This window comes from Narcine bancroftii, chromosome 1 (genome assembly GCF_036971445.1).
Source record: "Narcine bancroftii isolate sNarBan1 chromosome 1, sNarBan1.hap1, whole genome shotgun sequence".
Taxonomy (NCBI): domain Eukaryota; kingdom Metazoa; phylum Chordata; class Chondrichthyes; order Torpediniformes; family Narcinidae; genus Narcine; species Narcine bancroftii.
This window is the reverse complement of record NC_091469.1, coordinates 23,759,480-23,778,314: the sequence shown is the minus strand read 5'-3', so window position 1 is coordinate 23,778,314 and position 18,835 is coordinate 23,759,480. Positions and strand designations below refer to the sequence as shown.

The window sequence follows — 18,835 nt, the reverse complement described above, 5'->3', positions numbered from 1 at the left end:
AGAAAAATAAACGAAAGAAAAAGCCCCTATTAATCAAACACCTCCATCTAGATAAGATTAACTTGCATATCTAATATACATAGGAAATGAAAGACGACGCTCGGAAACCAGACAGCGCTGTTCAGGAACATCCAAACACCCTCATTCTTTAAATTATGGTAACACTACATGAATGGGCCCCACATCTTGTAAAGTTCACCTTTACATCTTTAGCATTATGCCTGATCTTTTTTCTAAACTTGGGAAGGACATGACCTCCTGTAACCATTGAGTATTAGTAGGTAGAGTACTGCCTTTCCATTTCATCAAGATTGCCCATTGAGCTATCAATGAAGTAAAAGCTAAAATTCTCTTCTGAGATGAAGTCAACAGTATTTCCTCATCTTGAGAAACACAGGATACAGCAATTAAGGGCACGGTTCTAATTTGACCCTAAAAATGAGAACCATTAAAAGCCAATAAAAATTAGAAAGCCTCTCCACTTTCTGCAGGGACCACCCCTTCCGAGACTCCCTCATCCACTCATCCTTTTCCACGCATCACCTCCTCAGTTCCTACCCCTGTGACCACAACTCTGCCTCACTATCATTTGATGCCCCTAACAGTCCTTCCACATGAAGCATCACTTGTGAATCTGCAGGGGTATTCCACTGAATCAGGTGCTCCTGATATGGCTTCCTCTACATCAGGAAGACTGGGCAGAGACTGGGATTTGTTGCGTTGAGCACCTTCTCTCTGTTCACTCCCAACAGCAAGGACCTCCTAGTGGCCAACCACTTCAATTTCACACACCATTGCCACACTGACATGTTTGTATCTTCTTGGAGCAGAGAGGGTTGAGCAGATGTTCTAAGTAGTCTACAGAGCTAGAGCTTGAATCAGGAGAATCGTCTTCAAATACTGACAGGTGTGACTAGAGGGTGCTAATTTAAGGCAGTTGGCACAAGAACATGATGTGATAGGAGCAAAGGTAGAAGAGCATGAATTGAAATGTACTACTTGATAGGAGATGGAAATTGTTTCATTAGGGACCTTCAAAGGGAACTTGACGAAAGATGTAACAAATTAAGTGACACAATAGCACAACTCCAGCAACCTGGGTTTGATTCTCACTAAAGGTTTTAGCTTAAGCATTCTCTCTGTGGCCATGTGGGTTTCCCTGGGTGCTCCAGTTTCCTCCCACAACCAGGACACATGTACATTGGCAGTTTAATTGACTGGTGTAACCAACCCCTGATGTAAATGGCTGGCGAGGAGGGTGTGGTTTGGTGTGAGAGAATAGGTGCCTGGAAATAAATGTGTGAATGTGATTGTTATGAATGTTAGGATGGACTCAGTGGACCAAATGGCTGTCTCCTCTACCTTTAGAATTGGTGAATTAAACTGACAGGAAAATGCTGGAGTCTTGGCCTCACTTGGTTGATTCACCTTTTCTGCTGTTCTTTGAAAGTAATGTCTACAATAAAAGATGGCCAAATGCAGATCAGTATAATGACCCATCTATCACACAGTATCTTCAACCCACTACCATCAAGCAGGAGATATAGGGGCATCAAAGTAAGGAATACTAGGCTGGAGAATAGCTTCTTCTCACAGGTTGTGAAATTTATGAACAGTATGCTGTATATTTACATGCATTTACTTTAATTTTTTATGTGATCATGATGTAATGTGTATTATGTATTTTTGTGCATGCACAGTGGTCTGGAGCGACGCTGTTTTGTTGGGTTGTATATGTGTAATCAGATGATAATTAACTTGAACTTCAGCAAGTAAATGAAGTAAAACATGGAAGTCTGCAGATTCCTTGACTCGTACTTAAGCAAAGAACTGGACCCACTGTAATTTGCCTATCGTTGCAATCATTCCACAGCAATATCACTGGCTCTCTACTCAGCCACCTTGACCACAGCAATTCATTCAACTTCATCGACTACAACTCAGCCTTCAATGCCATTATTCCCTCAGTGCTGGACAAGAAGCTACAAACTCTAGCTCTCTGCAACTGATCCTTGACTTTCACATTGGAAGACCACAGTCAGTACGAATTGGAAATAAGTTTCCTCCTCACTGATTATCAACACAGGCGCACCCCAAGAAATGTATGCTTAGCCCACTGCTCTAATCATTATACACCCATAACTGTGTGTCCAGACACAATTCCAATGCCATCTACAAGTTTGCCGACAAGTTGTTGGCAGAATCACAAATGGCAATGAGGAATTGTACAGGAGGGAGATAGATCAGCTCGTTGAATGGTGTAATGGCAACAACCTTGTGCTCAATGTCAACAAAACCAAGAAGATGATTGTGGATTTCAGGAGGAAGTCAGGGGAACACGACCCAGTCCTTATCGAGGTCTCAGTAGTGGAGATGGTTGAGAACCAAATTCCTGGGTGTCAACATCTCTGAGGATCTGTCCTGGAGCCTCCACTTTGATGCAATCACAAAGAAGGCTCACCAGTGGCTATACTTTGCGAGGTGCCTGAGGAGATTCCGTATGTCATTGAAGACTCTCGTAAACTTCTACTGGTGTACTGTGGAGAGCATTCTGACTGGTTGCATCATTGCCTGGTATGGAGGCAGTGATGCAAGACAAGAATGAACTCCAGAGGGTTATTCACTCGGCCTGCAACATTACAGCCACCAGGCTTCACTCCATCAAGGACATTTACATGAGGTATTGTCTTAAAAAAGCTGCCTCTATCCTCAAAGACCCCCACCACCCAGGCCATGCCCTCTTCACTCTGCTACCACTGGGGTGGGGGTGGGGGGGGGGCAAGAAAAGGTACAAGAGCCTAAAATCAAGCACTCAGTGTCACAAGGACAACTTCTTCCCCACTGCCATCTAATTCCTAAATAATCAATGAACCAAAGACACTGCCTTACTTTTTGTGCACTATTATTTTTTAATTTTTTATATAATGTTGTAAGATGGATATAATATGAATGTTTGCTCCATGATGCTGTTGCAAAGCAATGAATTTCATGGTAATAAATTCTGATTGAAATAAAAACATTGCTGGAGAAACTCAGCAGGACAAACAGTACTTTATGTGCCAAAGATGCATAACCAACATTTTGGGCTTGAGCTCTTCGTCAAGGTATGAGCAATATGTGGGCAGGTGCCCAAATAAAATGGTGGGGGGAAGGAGCAAGTCCCACAGCAGGAGGTAATAGATAGATGAGGGAGGGAGGGCACACCAACAAACAGGGTAAATGCAGATTTTTATTTAAGAGTTGTCTGCAGTAGTTTCTTGGAGTAGGCAGACTGGTTGTTTGTTGTTGAGAAACATGGTGCATGATAGATCAGAGATTGTTGATTGGCTCTGTGCCTGGAAACTGATTCCCAAAGCTGTCCAGAGCCTGATACAATCCTGCAGCTGGAGTGTGATACTGCGTCATTCAGTGTTGCTGATCATATAACCAATGTCTATGTGGAAAAAGGGTGGGGGTGGGGTGGTTGAACCTCAGTGAAGCAGTAGTCCGGGGGTAGTGGGGGAGAGGCAGTGATTGTGAACATCCTCTGTCATGCGGGAATCGTAAATCTTAACCAGGTGTTATAAATGTAGATAGAGAAGATTTTATTTTAAAATGCTCTCTGGCTTATTGGAGCTACTTTCTCTTCCTTCCTCTCCAAAGTACATGTAGCTCTGTCTTATTAATTTACAGCACAGGAGAGGGTCATTGAGCAGGTATAGTTCTATACTGTGGCAGATTTCCATGGAATGAAATTTGTTTGGACACACTAAATGAGAGATGTTGAAAGTGAAAGCAAAATAAAGAAACTGCTCTTGAAACTCAGTCCATGCTGGCTCCCAGTGAAGTGATCCTGTTGATCCTCTGCTTTCCCCTCCCCTCTCCTCAGTTCCCTGTGGCCCTACAACTTGTTCTCTCTGAATATGGCTATCAGTTCGCCTTTGATTCTTCTATCCCTTAACTATGTTACAGTCTGCTATTAATCTACCCATGAATCTTTGGGATATGGGAGCAAGACAGATGACCCAGATGTGCATCCAAACTGCACATTTTTGCTTCCACTGCACAGCGTTGCTTAAATAGGGCTCAAAGAATTATCACGATCCTTACCATCCATCACATCAGGAAGGAGGTACAGGAGAATCAAAATCTGGATTTGCCAGGCTGTGAAATAGCTTCTTCCCACAGTTGCACAAAAGTTGTATTGAATGTATGAGTAGATCAGGCTTGCAATAGTATCAAAACTTTAGCATGAAAAGAATACCGAGGTATTGGAGTAGGTGCAGAAATGATCTCCAATAGAATATCTGGATGCACGGGGATTGGATTGGTCCGGATTTTCTGGATTCTCAGGCAGTACTTATAAAATTCAAAATTAAGGAGGAATAAAAAAGAGGTAAATTTTGATAGTTTGTTCATTAGCAAACACAACATCCTTCATATTATGAAAACAAACAGTTATAAAGAAAAATAAAGTCAAAACTTGACAAAAATGTAAACATAAAAAAAATCCATGTAATGCATGAAATTGTTTAAAAATGAAAATTGTAAAAGAAAAATACAGAATACAAATGAATTTATTTGTGACAAGATTACCTGCATTACCTGCATTACGCATGGTCCTACTATATCTGTGACGTTTACGCATGCATGCCCGCTTGCTTACATACAAAAGGCAGTTACATTTAAAAAGTTGGAGTTTTTGAAAATTAGTAAATTGGGTTTGTTTTATAAATTAGATAAATTTCAAATGGCTCTTTTGAGATTTGCTTTAGCAGTGGCGAGGAAATGTATAGCTATTTCGTGTATCGATCAAATAGATCTTAATTTACAAAGATGGCATTTGGAATTAAGATCATGTATACCAATGGAGAAGAAACTTATAATTTAAGGGATAAATATTATGTATTTAAAATGATTTGGAGCCCATATTTGGATTATTTTAATTTGAAAACTTAAGGATAGGGTTTTGAGTGGCGCCGAGTCTCCTTATCATATATTAAGTGAACTGTGTTTGGTCTTCTTTTTCTTTTTTTGTGGGTAGTTAGGGGGGGGTTTGATGTAGGATAGAGGGAGGGTGTAGTTTTAGATTTGAAGGGGGGGTTTGGGGTTTTTTTTTGGTAGATTTTTTAGGTTTTTTTCTATAAATAATGTTTAAATTTTGATATATTCTTATACTTCACTGTTTGTAATCATGGTTGCTTCTTTTCTTTCATAATAAAATATTTTTTTAAAAAAAGGGGGTGTGGAGTCCCCATTGAGGATAGTTTCTTCACGAACCTCTGGGGAATGATCACATTAAATGCTGAGCAGAAGTCGATGTACAGCAGCCTGGCATATTAGGCGTAGTACTCCAGGTGGGCCAGGACAGAGTGGAGCGACAAGGCTATAACATCTTCTGTGGATCGGTTTCTTCTATAGGCAAATTGAAATAGATCCAGTGTCTCTGGGAGGTGTGCTTTGATGCATTCCATCAGCAGACGCTCAAATCATTTCATAATGGTGGAGGTCAGTGCCACAGGGCGGTAATCGTTGAGGCCTGTTATTGTTGCCCTCTTGGGTACTGGGATGATGGTGGCCATCTTGATCCCTGCAGGAACGCTGGACTACTGCAGTGAGGTGTTGAAGATGTCTGTGAAGATCTCTGTCCATTGGTCTGTATTGAATCTATATTTGGTCTCACCGATGCAGTGGAGGCTATACCAAATGACCCATGCTGGCTCTCTGAGTGATCACTCGAAGTTGTCCCCTTTCCCTCTCACCTCAGAGCCCTGCTTGTTTCTTCCCCCAACCTCCTCTCCCATTTCAAACTTGTCTATTTCCCCTTTGAAATCAGGTTACATCACACACTTGGGCAGCATCTCCCAGAGCTCGTGTCCTCCATTCCCAGCAACATACTGGTGAATCTCCCCTGCACCGCTTCCAATTCACGGAGATCCTTCCTGTAGCTGGGTGACCAGAATGACGTACAGTACTCCGAGTGTGATCTCACCAACACCTATATCATGAGGTCTCTACTTTTGTATTTTAAGAACATTTAAAATCAATTACTTTTATTAACTGCAACTATTTAAATTTTGTGTAATATTTTACATGTTGTTTTTGCCATTATTGTTTATTTTCTCCAACTGTGATAGTTTCTTTTCTCCTTTTGTATTGACTTTCTCTTATTCACATCAGCTTCTTGTGCATTGGTTATATTTAAATTGTTCTTGTGTTTTACGTGATTGGTAGCTGTGGAAAGGAAGACATTCATTGCATCTGTGCATTGTACTTGTGTGACAATAAAACTCTTAATTCAAAATCATCATTGATCAAATTAACTTGAACCTTTGAAGATCATGAACAGAAAGAAGCTTTTATACCTTGCACAAGTTCTGATTGATTTATTGTGATCTAGATGGTGGCCAAGTAAGAGGTGGAAACAGAGTTTATGGTAGCTTCCGAAGGAAAATTCGATAATTATGTGAAGAGGGGAAAAATACAGACAACATGGTTATTCCAGGATCATTAATGTTCAGAGTAATAACACTGGAGAGCTGCAGGCAAGCTGCCAATGTGGTACAGACTTTGAAAATGCCATTTATCCTCCCAGTTTTGAGCGTAGATGAATGCCTTGGATTTATTATAATGCATGTCAAGTCTTGTCAGCATGTTTGGATTATAATGCATTGGTTAAATTGACATGATTGATAGCCTAGAGCATGTCGTGTGGCATCTGAAGCAGTGTTTGTCTTACTTTCAGTCAAGAAAAGCTTTGGCCTCCTTTCCCACCTATGTTGAAGGTAAGTTGCTTCCTAACCATTTTAAACCTAGTTCGGAAATTGTAATCTTTTAATTATCATCAATGCAAAGAGGATAATATTTTCCTTGACTCATTTTTCTGGGCTTCATTTTACAGTTGAAAAGTTTTTTTTTGCCAGAAGTTCAGAAATTCTTTTATAAACTGTTAACTACATCCTACTGCATGTATAAATTCTGTGCTTAATGAATTGTGGTTTTAACTTCATTTGTGACTTGTCTCTATCAGAGTTAAAATTTATGCTTGTGCCTGACAGTGAAACCTGTGAACCATCTTGACCCAACTAATAGGGTTGTGGCAAAGTGTCAATGTTTATGCACCTTGCTCCTGTCTTCCCTTAGATTTCCTTCAGCATGGCTCACTCAAAACTAATGCTTTTCTTTTTATGAGATTAACATGAATAGAGGACTAAAAATGCCTTCCATCTCAACATTCAGTTTGATTCTCACTCCAGTGATGAGGGTATTGAACTCACTTCTGTGCAGTAACTGGAGGAGGAGGGCACAAGTGTGGGTTCCATGTCTTGAATGAGGTGTTATTAGACCATTTTGGCTTCATGAGATAAAGGTCCTACGGCCACCATTTTGGAAGAAAAAGAGCAGATTAATTTGTATCTATCATGCTACTGTTTGTAGGCCCAGCAATGATGTTAAGTTGTACAGCTTGTCTGTACTGACCAAGTTGGCATTCTGGGCTTGTCCCATTTGCTTGCATTTAGTCCACAGCCTCTCCTATCCATAAACTTGTACACACTTCTTTTGCAGATTAAAACTGTGTCTGCTTTTACAGTTTCTTCTGGCAGTTAATTCCGATATGGATCTCCCTTTGAGTGGTATTTGTCTCTTAGGTCCCTCTTAAATCTTTCCCCTTCACCTTGAATTTATAGCCTCTACTAAAATCATCTACCTCGGGAGATAAAAATTAGTGTGAGCATTCACTTTATCCACATCTCTCAATAATTTTATAACTGTCCACAAAGTCACCCCCTCAGCCTCCAACAATCTTTGGAATAAAGGCCCAACTCATGCCCTCTAATCCCAGCCACATCTTGGTGAATCTCCTCTGCAACATTTCCTATTTGTTTGTGCCCTTCCTATAGCTGGACAAGCACCTTGTCAGGTGAATCATGACCAACAAAGGCGAATGTGCCAAACACCATCTTCAACACCCTGGCCACCTGAGTCACCACTTTTTGTGAACTATGAACCTGTACATCTTTATCTCTCTGTTCTGCAATACTCTCTAGGGCCCTACCTTTCACTGTGTAAGTTCTATCTTGATTTAATTTACCAAAATGCAACACCTTATAATAGTGAGAGTTAAATTCCATTTGCCACCCCTTGGCCCACCTTCCCAACTAATCTAGATCCTATTGTAAACTTTGATATCCTTCCTCACTGTCCCTACATCACAATTTTGCTGTCATCTTCTTTTCCTTCTGGCAATCCATCCCAGAGGATGATGATGGTTCCTTTCAGTCAGTTTGTGGGGTTTGATACAAGGATATCCCACTCCTCAGAAAGGAACAGTGTGTGCATGAATGGATTTAGGTGAGTAGGTGGTTGCACAGGTCCAGACCCACCCTCTGGACATCACCTCCTGGATCCAGTGGTCTGGTGAGGTCCAACACGACTGGGAGAAGTTCTGTTGCAGTGAATGGCCAGACCATGCTTTGATGCAAGGATGTCCTTTCTGCACTTTATGATGGCCGTTGACCCTATGAGAGGACTTGTCCGTTCTTTGACAGGTCTTGTTTTTCATCCTGCAGGGTGTCTAGCCACCCTCCGCACCAAGCAAGCCTGATGGTTCAGACACCGACCGCCCGACCATGCGATAGGTAGTACTCTGTTACGTGGTCCCAGTAGTAGCACTCAGATAAGTGACCTGCATTCTACATTGCTGTCCAAATCATTTCTATAAATAACATATAGCAGTGGACCCAGTACTGATGCCTGCAGCACACCACTGGTCCCAGGTCTCCAATCAGAAAAATAACTCTTCACTACTATCGTTTGCTTTCTTCCACTCTGCCAATTTTGAACCCAATGGAACAGCTCCCCTTGGATCCCATGTGACCTAACCTGACATGTTAGGTCCTTGACGAAGGCTTTGATAAAGTCCATGGATATAACGTCCACTGCCCTTATGAATTCTGTTCATCACCTCTTCAAAAATCTCTATCAGATTCATGATGCAAGATCTGCCACACACTAATCCATGCTGACTTCTTCTCATCAGTCCTTACCCATCCAAATACTGGTGGTTCTTGTTCCTCTAGTTATTTTCTGACCACTGGTGTCAAGCTCTGTGGCCTGTAGTTCCCTGGCTTGTCCTTGCTGCCCTTTTTAAAATAACAGCACAATGTTAGCCACCCTTAGACTTAAAGTACTTTCCCTGAGGTAAAAAAAAAATGATGTGAATATCTCAGTTAGGGCCTTTACAATTTCATCCTGAGCTTCCCACAAGGTGTGAGGATGCACTTAGTTTGGCCCAGGGATTTGTCCACTTGTATGTATTCCAAGGCAGCCCAATTTTTGATGGGACCAATTCTCTCCAAAGCCATTGTTTTACTCTTAACATACTTGTAGAAACTCTCAGGATTTTCCTTTATCTTGCCTGCCCTATCTTGTGTCCTTGTTTTGATCTTAAAATGTTCCTCTTAAGCATTCTCCAACACTTCTACTGAAAGGATTTGTTTGATCTGGACTGATTGTATCCCTCCTCCTTTTTCCTGACCAGTGCCTCAATATCGCTCATCAACCAGTGTTTACTAAACTTTCTAGCCTTTCACCCAAAAAGGATCATGGAATGCTTGAACTCTTGTTAGCTCACTTGTAAAACCCTCCCACTTTCTAGCCTTCCCGTTATCCAGGGGTTTTTTGACCTGGATGTTTACACTCAAGTCTGGAGTCGCAATTGAGCCCACAACTTGCAGATGTGTGGCCAAAATGTAATTCAGGTGCACACGAGCCAGGGATTCAAGCTGTTCTGAGATTGTGAAAAGTAGTTTGGGAATTATTTTTGTTTTCTGGGTCTAAATAATGCTTTGTTTCAGAAAGAAGTGTTCAAAAGTAGTCAAAAGAAAAGTTGCTATTATTAAGAAGCATTAAGGTTGCCTAACAATTTTCTGAAGTCATTGTTTTTAGAATGTATTTGTTTTAAAGTGTGCAGAGACCTGAAGGAAGGAAACTAAATGGTCTTGTGTATGAACTCAGTGATAGGTCAGATCGGAAGTGATTCCTGGATGTTGAACTGTGGGAGGGAATCAACCCAGCAATTATGCACAGTGTATCTGACAAAAGCTGAAGGAATACACAATAGAAAAAGGATATGGAGAGGGGGTGAACTGGAGAGGTGACAGGCCACTCAAACGGAGCAGATACACCCACAGTTCAACCGAATGGCATGTTTGGGCTCGCACTGTTTAACTGCCAACCTAGCCCAGAGCTCCTGAAGCAGCTTTATTACTGAGGTTGATCAGACCTCATCATCTCTGCAGAATCTCAATTGTCATTTACTGTATTACATCTGTTGTAAATTGATTCTGACCATGATGGATTTGTGGAGGACACCTCCATCTCCTCTGTTGGCACGGTTGGCATAGCAGTTAGTGCAACACTATTGCAGCGCCAGCAATCCAGGTTTGAATCCGGCACTGTCTGTAAGGAGTTTGTATCCGTGTCGATGTTGGTTTCTTCCAGGTGCTCCAGTTTCCTCCCGTGTTCCAAAAATGTACAGGGTTTGTAGGTGCGTTTGGCCAGCACGGGCTCGTGGGCTGGAAGGGCCTGTTACTGTGCTGCATCTCTTTAAAAAAAAATGATCAAGAGGAATCTAGATAAGTATGAGAGGAGAGAGCAGCAGAAGCATATGGTGAGGAGGCAGCTATTGTGGAGTGCAAGCAACAGCGTGATCCATACGAAGATCCCATCATTAACATTTGTTCTGGCTAACCTTGGCATCCTGTTACATTCTCTTCCCTCAATCGCAATCACTACAAACCAAATGATCTGGTTGTAATCGCATTGCTGCTTGTGGGATCTTGCTGTGTGTAAGTTGGCTGCTGTGTGTCCAACAGCCAGGATAGCAAGTTAGAAGTTGCTTTGGAACTTCTTGTAAGGCTTTTGAGAGGCATAAATGAAAAGCAAGTTTTGCATGCTGAATTAACTGTGAAAAGCTGCAATAAATTTCTAGAAAGAGCATTTCTTCTCAAAATACAAAGGGAATTTGTGATAAATCTCAGGAAAGAGTTAGGAATGGTCTAGGGGAGATAGAAGCCATGTGCATGGTTTACTTTTCACAATAGGGTATTTAAGGTGAGGGGTGATAGGATCCTTCTTATCCCACAGTTCTCCACCACTGCTTCTGCTTGCCAGCTCCCTGCTTTGAAGTGAGAACAGATTGGAATTGTGAGTTGCCTGGAATTGAATGGCACTGGGTTCTTTCTCAGGGTTGTCGCTCTCCGCCACTGTCTGATGCCATACTGCGTGACCTTGGATGCAAATTTAGAATCGAGACAAGATTGGGAATCTTGCATAAGGAACCAATTCAAGGTTCCAGAATATTTAGGAATAAATAAGTTCCTTCTATAAAAAGTTTGTAATTTTAAAAGTCTCCGTTTCCAACTCATAAAACTGCACAGAGGAAGTTTCATCTCGAGAGGGCATGTGAATCTTGGCACTTCTCAAAATTGGAGTCAGGGAGTCGAGCAGGAATTGAGAGCAAGGTCATGTCAGCCATGATCTCAGTGAACAGCAGAGCAGGCCAGAGGGGTTGTTTGGTCAACTTCCACTCCTAGTTCTGATGCTCTAAGGAATTATGGCAAGCGGAGCACCAGTTTCCAAGTATAGGAACAGCCCAAGAAACACAAACAATCCTCAGGAAATGCAGGTGCCGCAAGTTGTTAGACTGACCTGAAAAGAGACAATCATCATAAAATAACCTGGCTTTACAGAGTTGCCCTTAATATCGTAAAACAGTCCAAGGAATATTACTTAACAAAATCTGCTGCTTATGAGGATGCTAGGTATAGATCTTAAGCTTGAAGAAGGAAATAGAAGATTTTAAGGAATTCTGGGATTTGCTGACTATAGTCACAGTGTCTCGTATTCTATTTCTGGGAATTCTTCCTGCATATTCAGGATACCCATCAGATGAACCCCAGAGACTTACAAGGATGGAGGTCATTGAAATTGGGAAGAGACAAGGACATGGTTTCAAAGATCTATACACCTGTGTCTGTGTGTCTCCTTTTTAAAGGTGCTTCTTGTAACTTTAGTCTTTGACCAAGTTTTGATCACCTACCCTAAGTTGTCAATATCTGGTAATCATTGTGTAAACTTCCTTGAAATGTTGTACTTCATTTATTGATGCTGTAGATGGTCAGAGTTTTGCAGGAATGCCTTGATGTGTTGGAGCAGGTTTTGACGATTACATGCAACCATGAGTTCTTTTTCCTCCAGGCCAGGCAGAATTTCTATTTAATGGTAGAACAAAAATTGTACTCGAGAAAAGATGTGTATACAAAAGAGAGAAATGTAAACAGACTGTGCAATACAGAAAATAACATTCAGTGATTATGCGCAAAGCAAGCATTCTTAAATGGGTCTCTGATTGAGTTTGTGGTTGAGGAATCTGATGAGGGAGGGGTAGCAACTGTTCATGCACCTGGTGGTGTGAGTCTTGTGGCACCTACACCTCTTTCCTGATGGCAGCAGGAAGACCAGAGTGGGTGGTATGGATCCTTAGTGATTGCTGCTGCTCTCTGACGGTGGTGTTCCATGCGGATGGTCTCGATGAGGGGGAGAATTTTGCATGTGATATCCACTTTCTTTTGCGGGGCTTTTCATTCACAGGTATTGGAGCCCCCATACCCGACCATGATGCAGCTGGTCAGCACGCTTTCCACCACACATCTGTTTCCCAAAGTTTCTTTTTTTTTTTTTAATTTTTTTTTTTTTCACACCATAAATCACATTAGCCATGATATACACTATTTCTTTTTCACACATATACAGTGATTTTTTCTTCCCCCCCCTCCTCCCAAGCCACCCCCCCAACCCCCCCCTCTCATCCATTTTAGGTATACAATCTAGGTTGCATTAAGCCAGTCAGACAATGTTGTCATTCAACAAAATTACACCAGAAATTCTACTGAGTCCATTCTTTTCTTTCCTTCTCCTTCCATCAACTTAGGTAATGTTTGTCCCCGGTAGGTTTTCGCTATTGTATTTAATGTAAGGCTCCTATACTTGTTCGAATATTTCAATATTATTTCTTAACCTATATGTTATTTTTTCTAATGGAATACATTTATTCATTTAAATTTAGTAGTTTCTTCCTTTTTAATTTGGTTATGTATTCCATTAATATTTAAAGACATATAGTTCAGCGTAGCCCTTTATTATTTTGTTTATCTTCTCTTTCCGTTTTTCCATCATTACCTTTGCTCCTTTTCCATTTCTGTTTTCTTATTTTCAACTCTTTATAAGACAACATTTCTACAACATCCAACATTTTCCTTATTCTCCTATTTCTATCTTATTTATCCCCAATCTCCCCTTCACCTCCTGAGTTGTCCTTTATCCCTTGTCGGACAACCACATCTCCCCTCTCCATTTGGATTTGCGAATCCACTCGCAAGCGTCAACTGATTTTGCAGTGACCGCTATTTCCCCCCACCCCGCCTCCCCCAGAAAAGATTTCACTTTTCATATGTCACAAAGGTCACTCTTTTAATTCCCTCCTTATTCTCTCTATTCCATTACCTTCCCTTATTAATTCTTGTCTATACTATCTATATTTTCCTCTAAGTACAGATACATTCATGTATGCTCATTGTCTCTATTCACTCTTATACCTCTTTACCCGCATACATATCAATCGTGATCATTTTTACTCTCATTACCCGTCTTCATCCCTCAGTCTATTTTTGTCTTTACCCACATCCATATCAATCGTGATCATTTTAACTCTCATTACCCGTCTTCCTCCCTCAGTCTATTTTTGTAATTGTTCTGCAAATTTTCGTGCTTCTTCTGGATCCGAGAATAGTCTGTTTTGTTGTCCTGGAATAAATATTTTCAATACTGCTGGATGCTTTAGTATAAATTTATACCCTTTCTTCCATAAAATCACCTTTGCTGTATTGAACTCTTTTCTCTTCTTTAGGAGTTCAAAACTTATATCTGGATAAATGAAGATTTTTTGCCCTTTATACTCCAGTGGTTTGTTGCCCTCTCTTACTTTTTCCATTGTCTTCTCCAGTACCTTTTCTCTTGTAGTATATCTTAGGAATTTTACTACAATAGATCTTGGTTTTTGTTGTGGTTGTGGTTTAGAGGCCAATACTCTATGTGCCCTTTCTATTTCCATTTCTTGCTGTAGTTCTGGACATCCTAGGGTCTTAGGGATCCACTCTTTTATAAACTCCCTCATATTCTTGCCTTCTTCATCTTCCTTAAGGCCCACTATCTTTATGTTATTTCTTCTGTTATGGTTTTCCATTGTATCTATTTTTTGAGCTAGTAGTTCTTGTGTCTCTTTAGTTTTTTTATTAGATTCCTCCAATTTCTTTTTTAAGTCTTCTACCTCCATTTCTGCTGCTACTGCCCACTCTTCCATCTTGTCCATTTTCTTTCCCATTTCTGTTAAGATCATCTCCATTTTATTTATTTTCTCTTCTGTGTTGTTTATTCTTTTTCTTAAATCCTTAAATTCCTGTGTTTGCCATTCTTTAAATGACTCCATGTATCCTTTAATAAGAGCAAGTATATCCTTTACCTTGCCTTTCTTTTCTTCTTCTATTTCCCTGTACTCTTCCTCTTCCTCTTCTTCTTCCTTTGGGTTGACCATCTGTTGTTTCTTTGGTGCCCTTTCCTCCTCTTCTTTCTTGTTTCTATTGTCTTCTGTGGTCTCTTCTTGCTGCAGGTGTTCTGCAGCTGTCGTTGCCGGCTGTGGAGATCGACTCCCCAGCTGGTCCCCCCTCCCGTCGGTGTGTTTTTTTTCATTCGCATCGCGCATGCGCGAAGTATCGCGCATGCGCGGTTGCGCACTTTTACTCGGCTCTGCGAGCCATTTTTGTAGTCCATTATTTACCGACCTGAGGGAGCGGGTTTCTCTCTCCGCAGCGGGCCTCTTCGGACAGGTAAGGCCTTCACCTTTTTCCTCCTTTGTCTTCTCTTCCTCTCTTTTTACCGTTGTTTTCGATTTTTCTTTTTTTGTCGCCATCTTCTTTCCACCTTTATACTCACTTTTCTGTAACTTTTATTTCTGTGCCTTTGTGTTTTCCTTTGTTTTTCCCGACTTTTCTGGAGAGGGCTGGAGTTCACCGTCCGGCCACTACTCCATCACGTGACTCCCTCCCAAAGTTTCTGATGCCATACAAAACCTCCACAAACTCCCATGGAAGTGGAGGCGCTGATGTACTTTCTTCATGATGCTTTTGGTATGTTTGTTCCAAGAAAGGTCCTCCAAGATTGTGACTTCCAGGAACTTAAATTGGCTCACCTTCTCCACCTCTGATCCTCCAATCATCACTGGATCATACCCCTCTGGCTTTTGCATCTTAAATTCTTGGTTTTGATGACATTGAGTGTGAGGTTGTTGTCAGTACACCATTCAGCCAAGTTTTCAATCTCCATCCTGTATACTGACAAGGTTTTTATACAACCCACTACCATGGTATAGTCAGCAAATGTGTAGATGATGGTGTTGTACCGAGCCGCATGGTCATAGGTGTAAAACGAGTAGAGCTGGAGGCTAACAACACAGCCATGTGGTGCACCGGTACTGATGTTAATGTGGGAGGTGAGGAAATCTCGAATCTAATTACACAGTAGGGTGTTGAGGCCCAGGTCTGGGAGTTTGCTGATCAGTTTTGAGGGGATGATAGTTTTGGATGTTGAACAGTAGTCAATAAAAGCATTCTGATGTATACATCTTTGCTGTCCAGGTGTTCTAGAGTTTTGTATAGAGTTAGTGAGATGGCATCTGCCATAGACATGTTGCTGTGGTAGGCAAAATGGATCCATGGTCAGACAGGGGCTGATATGATTCAACACCAGTTTCTCAAAACACTTCATCACTGGTTGGTACTCATTAAGACAGGTTACCACACTTTTGTTGGGCACTGGTACGATGAGGCCTGTTTGAAACAGATGAGTACCACGCCCTGCCAGAGTGAGATGTTGAAAATGTCCGTGAATACATTGGCAAGTTGGTCAGCACAGGTTTTCAGTACTCGGCTGGGTACTCAGTCTGGTCCAGATGCTTTCCTTGGATACTTACAGTAGAGGATCATCAGAAAACATTGGGGTATGCAATGGTTCTGGTGGTCAAATCACATTGCCACCGCTGTCATTCATCCAGGATCTCCACTTCACCCATGAGATGGCTTTTTTTAAGTCTCACCTGCTCCTTATGTAGTGTTCTGGATCTCCAGAGTTAAAGGTCTGTGATCTGGCTTTCTTCAGGTTCCAGATTTTATTGTTCATCCATGGCTTCTGGTTTGGGAAAACCCTGAATTAGTGGGGACACACTCATTCACAGCTGTTTTGATAAAGTTTCTAATGGCCCTGGTGTAACCATTTCAGATCCTCAGCTGAATTCTTTAACCCCACCCAATCCACTGACTTGAGGCAAGCCTGTAATAGTTGTACAGCCTCCTGCTGCCTTTCTGTCTCCCCCTACTTGTGCTTTCCTAGCAGGACAATACAGAGACATCGGTGAGAACTAGCAGTGTTTTGGCTTGGTACCTGACCAACTTCTCTTGAATTTTCTGGGGTGGAGATATTCCATATTAACTATGGGAAGCTCCATTGAATTAAAAATGCATGTATCAAGGGTCACTCTAGTGGACCAAGAGAAGTGCTGGAGTTGGAAGCCATTTAATAGGCTATGTATTTTTGGTAATGAGGCATTTGTGAACTGTTTCTGCTTCAATTTATTCCTTGTGGAAATGGGATGGTGATCATCCAGCGTGCTTGCCAATTCTCCAGCTCCTAGAGTCAGCAAAAGTCAATGACCAAGTTCTGGAATGTAGTCTTGAGCCACAACCAGGACAAATCATAAGAGGGTTTGAAAAGTTTAAATTTTTTTCAGCCGTGGGGGTGGGGTAAAGGTTTTTAAAAAATACCTCTGAACTAAAGTGAAGTTAATGAAGGTAAAGTGATGAGCATCCCAAGAACATAGTTGAGAGCTAGGACACCTCGCTGCCCTGCCTTGAGATACCTATCAACTTTCTTTCCTCTGACTACTTTTGCCAAAGTCTACAGCACGTTTGTTTTCTCTTCTGCAGTTCCTGGACCTTGCGACCCAGAGGATCTAATTGATGGCATCATCTTTGCGGCCAATTACCTGGGCTCGACCCAACTGCTGTCGGACAAAACCCCGTCCAAGAATGTGCGGATGATGCAGGCCCAGGAAGCTGTCAGCAGAATCAAGGTGATGACCTCATCCTTCTGGGGTGCCATTGGCCAATCTTCACTGCTCTTTGGCAGGACTGTTGCACCGTTGTATCGATGACTGGATCAAAACTCTTGTCCCTCTGACTTGACTTTTGAACTCAAGACTTAAATAGTTCATTTATTTTAATTTGGAACAAAACTCTTTCCAGAAGAGTTTGTGAGCTCTTTAACAAGATTCCTTGATGTGGCGAGTTAATGGCCATTGGCATGTTCATCATGGCACCTCTCTTTCACCACAAGTCTCTGGAGGGTCTGGTTTATTAATAGCAGTGATGAAATTCTCCTTGCCCCAGTTTAGATGAGAGGGTTAAGCTTGAAAGTTTTAAATCTTTGCAGTGAACTATTAGTGAAAAATTTTCACTAATTTATTGCAGTCCCAGTTCACTGGGTCTTCAATTAATCTAGCAGCCAAATGAATAATATTTAGTCCAGGTGACTAGCCAAGTTTTCTCTCTAAGATCTGTCCACACTGAGGTTGATGCAAGGTGCAAGATACCACTGGGGAAGAAGCCAGAGAGGATGATCTAAACACTGGGATATCACAACCGTCAGGAGAGACCTCCTGTATCCAGAGAACAGATTGCAAAGAGGTGACACAAAAGAAGTATTTGAATTCAATGAGGTGCTCCTTGAGGGTAACTTAAAGATTAAATTTAGACATACAGTTTGGTAACAGGCCATTTCGGCCCACAAGTCCGTGCTGCCCAATTTACACCCAATTAATCTGCACCCCTGGTACTTTTGAATCAGTGGGAGGAAACCGGGGCCCGTGGGGAAAACCCTTGCAGACATGGGGAGAATGTACAAACTCCTTACAGGCAGCACAGGATTCAAACCCAGGTCCAGTCGCTGATGCTGTAAAGGTGTTGCGCTAACCACTGCGCCAACTGACTCATCGTGGCTCCTCTGCCATTCAGTAAGATCATGAGTGATCCGGCCGTTAACTCAGCTCCATCTCCCTGCCTTTTCTCCATTACCATTAATTCTCTTACACTGAAAAAAATCTATTATCTCTACCCTCTGGGAAAAGGAGTTTCTCCTCCTCTCTGTTTTGATCATCCTACTTCCTGAATCATGAGGCTAAGTCCCCTAGTTCTAATCTCACTTCCCAGTGGAAACTATTTTCCATCCTCTATTTTATCCATCTCCTTAATAATTTTGTATGTTTCTATGAGATCCCATCTCATTCTGAATTCCAGTGTGAAGAGTCCCAGTCTCATAGGGTAACCCCCTCATCTCTGGAATTAACCTGGTAAACCTCCTCTGCACCACCTCCAAAGTCAGCATATCTTTTCTCAGGTAAGGAGACCAGAACTGTACTTCATACTCCAGGTGCAGACTCACCAGTACCCTATACATTCTCAGCTAAACTTCTTACCCTTTACCTTAAACCTTTGCCCTCTAGTTTTATATGCCTATTATGTAGTAACGTGTTCCACTACCTCCTTGTCTATGCCCTTGCTAATTTTGTACACCTCTATCATGTTCCCCTCTTCAACTTGCTCCACTCAAGGAAAACAAACCAAGCCTATCCATTCTGTCCTCATTATTGACTCTGTCCTACTCCATCTCCATTTCGCAATCTCCTTTG

General features: G+C 41.7%; 1 protein-coding gene across 3 annotated transcripts in view; it reads left to right on the top strand.

Annotated features, from left to right (window-relative positions):
• apba1b (amyloid beta (A4) precursor protein-binding, family A, member 1b) overlaps nucleotides 1-18,835 on the top strand; it is a 189,653-nt gene that overhangs the window by 126,451 nt on the left and 44,367 nt on the right. For all 3 annotated transcript variants that reach the window (XM_069922330.1, XM_069922338.1, XM_069922321.1), the window contains exons 4-5: nucleotides 6,725-6,764; nucleotides 17,076-17,221. In XM_069922330.1, coding sequence (XP_069778431.1) covers nucleotides 6,725-6,764; nucleotides 17,076-17,221 — 186 coding nt within the window. The remainder of the gene's footprint in view (nucleotides 1-6,724; nucleotides 6,765-17,075; nucleotides 17,222-18,835) is intronic.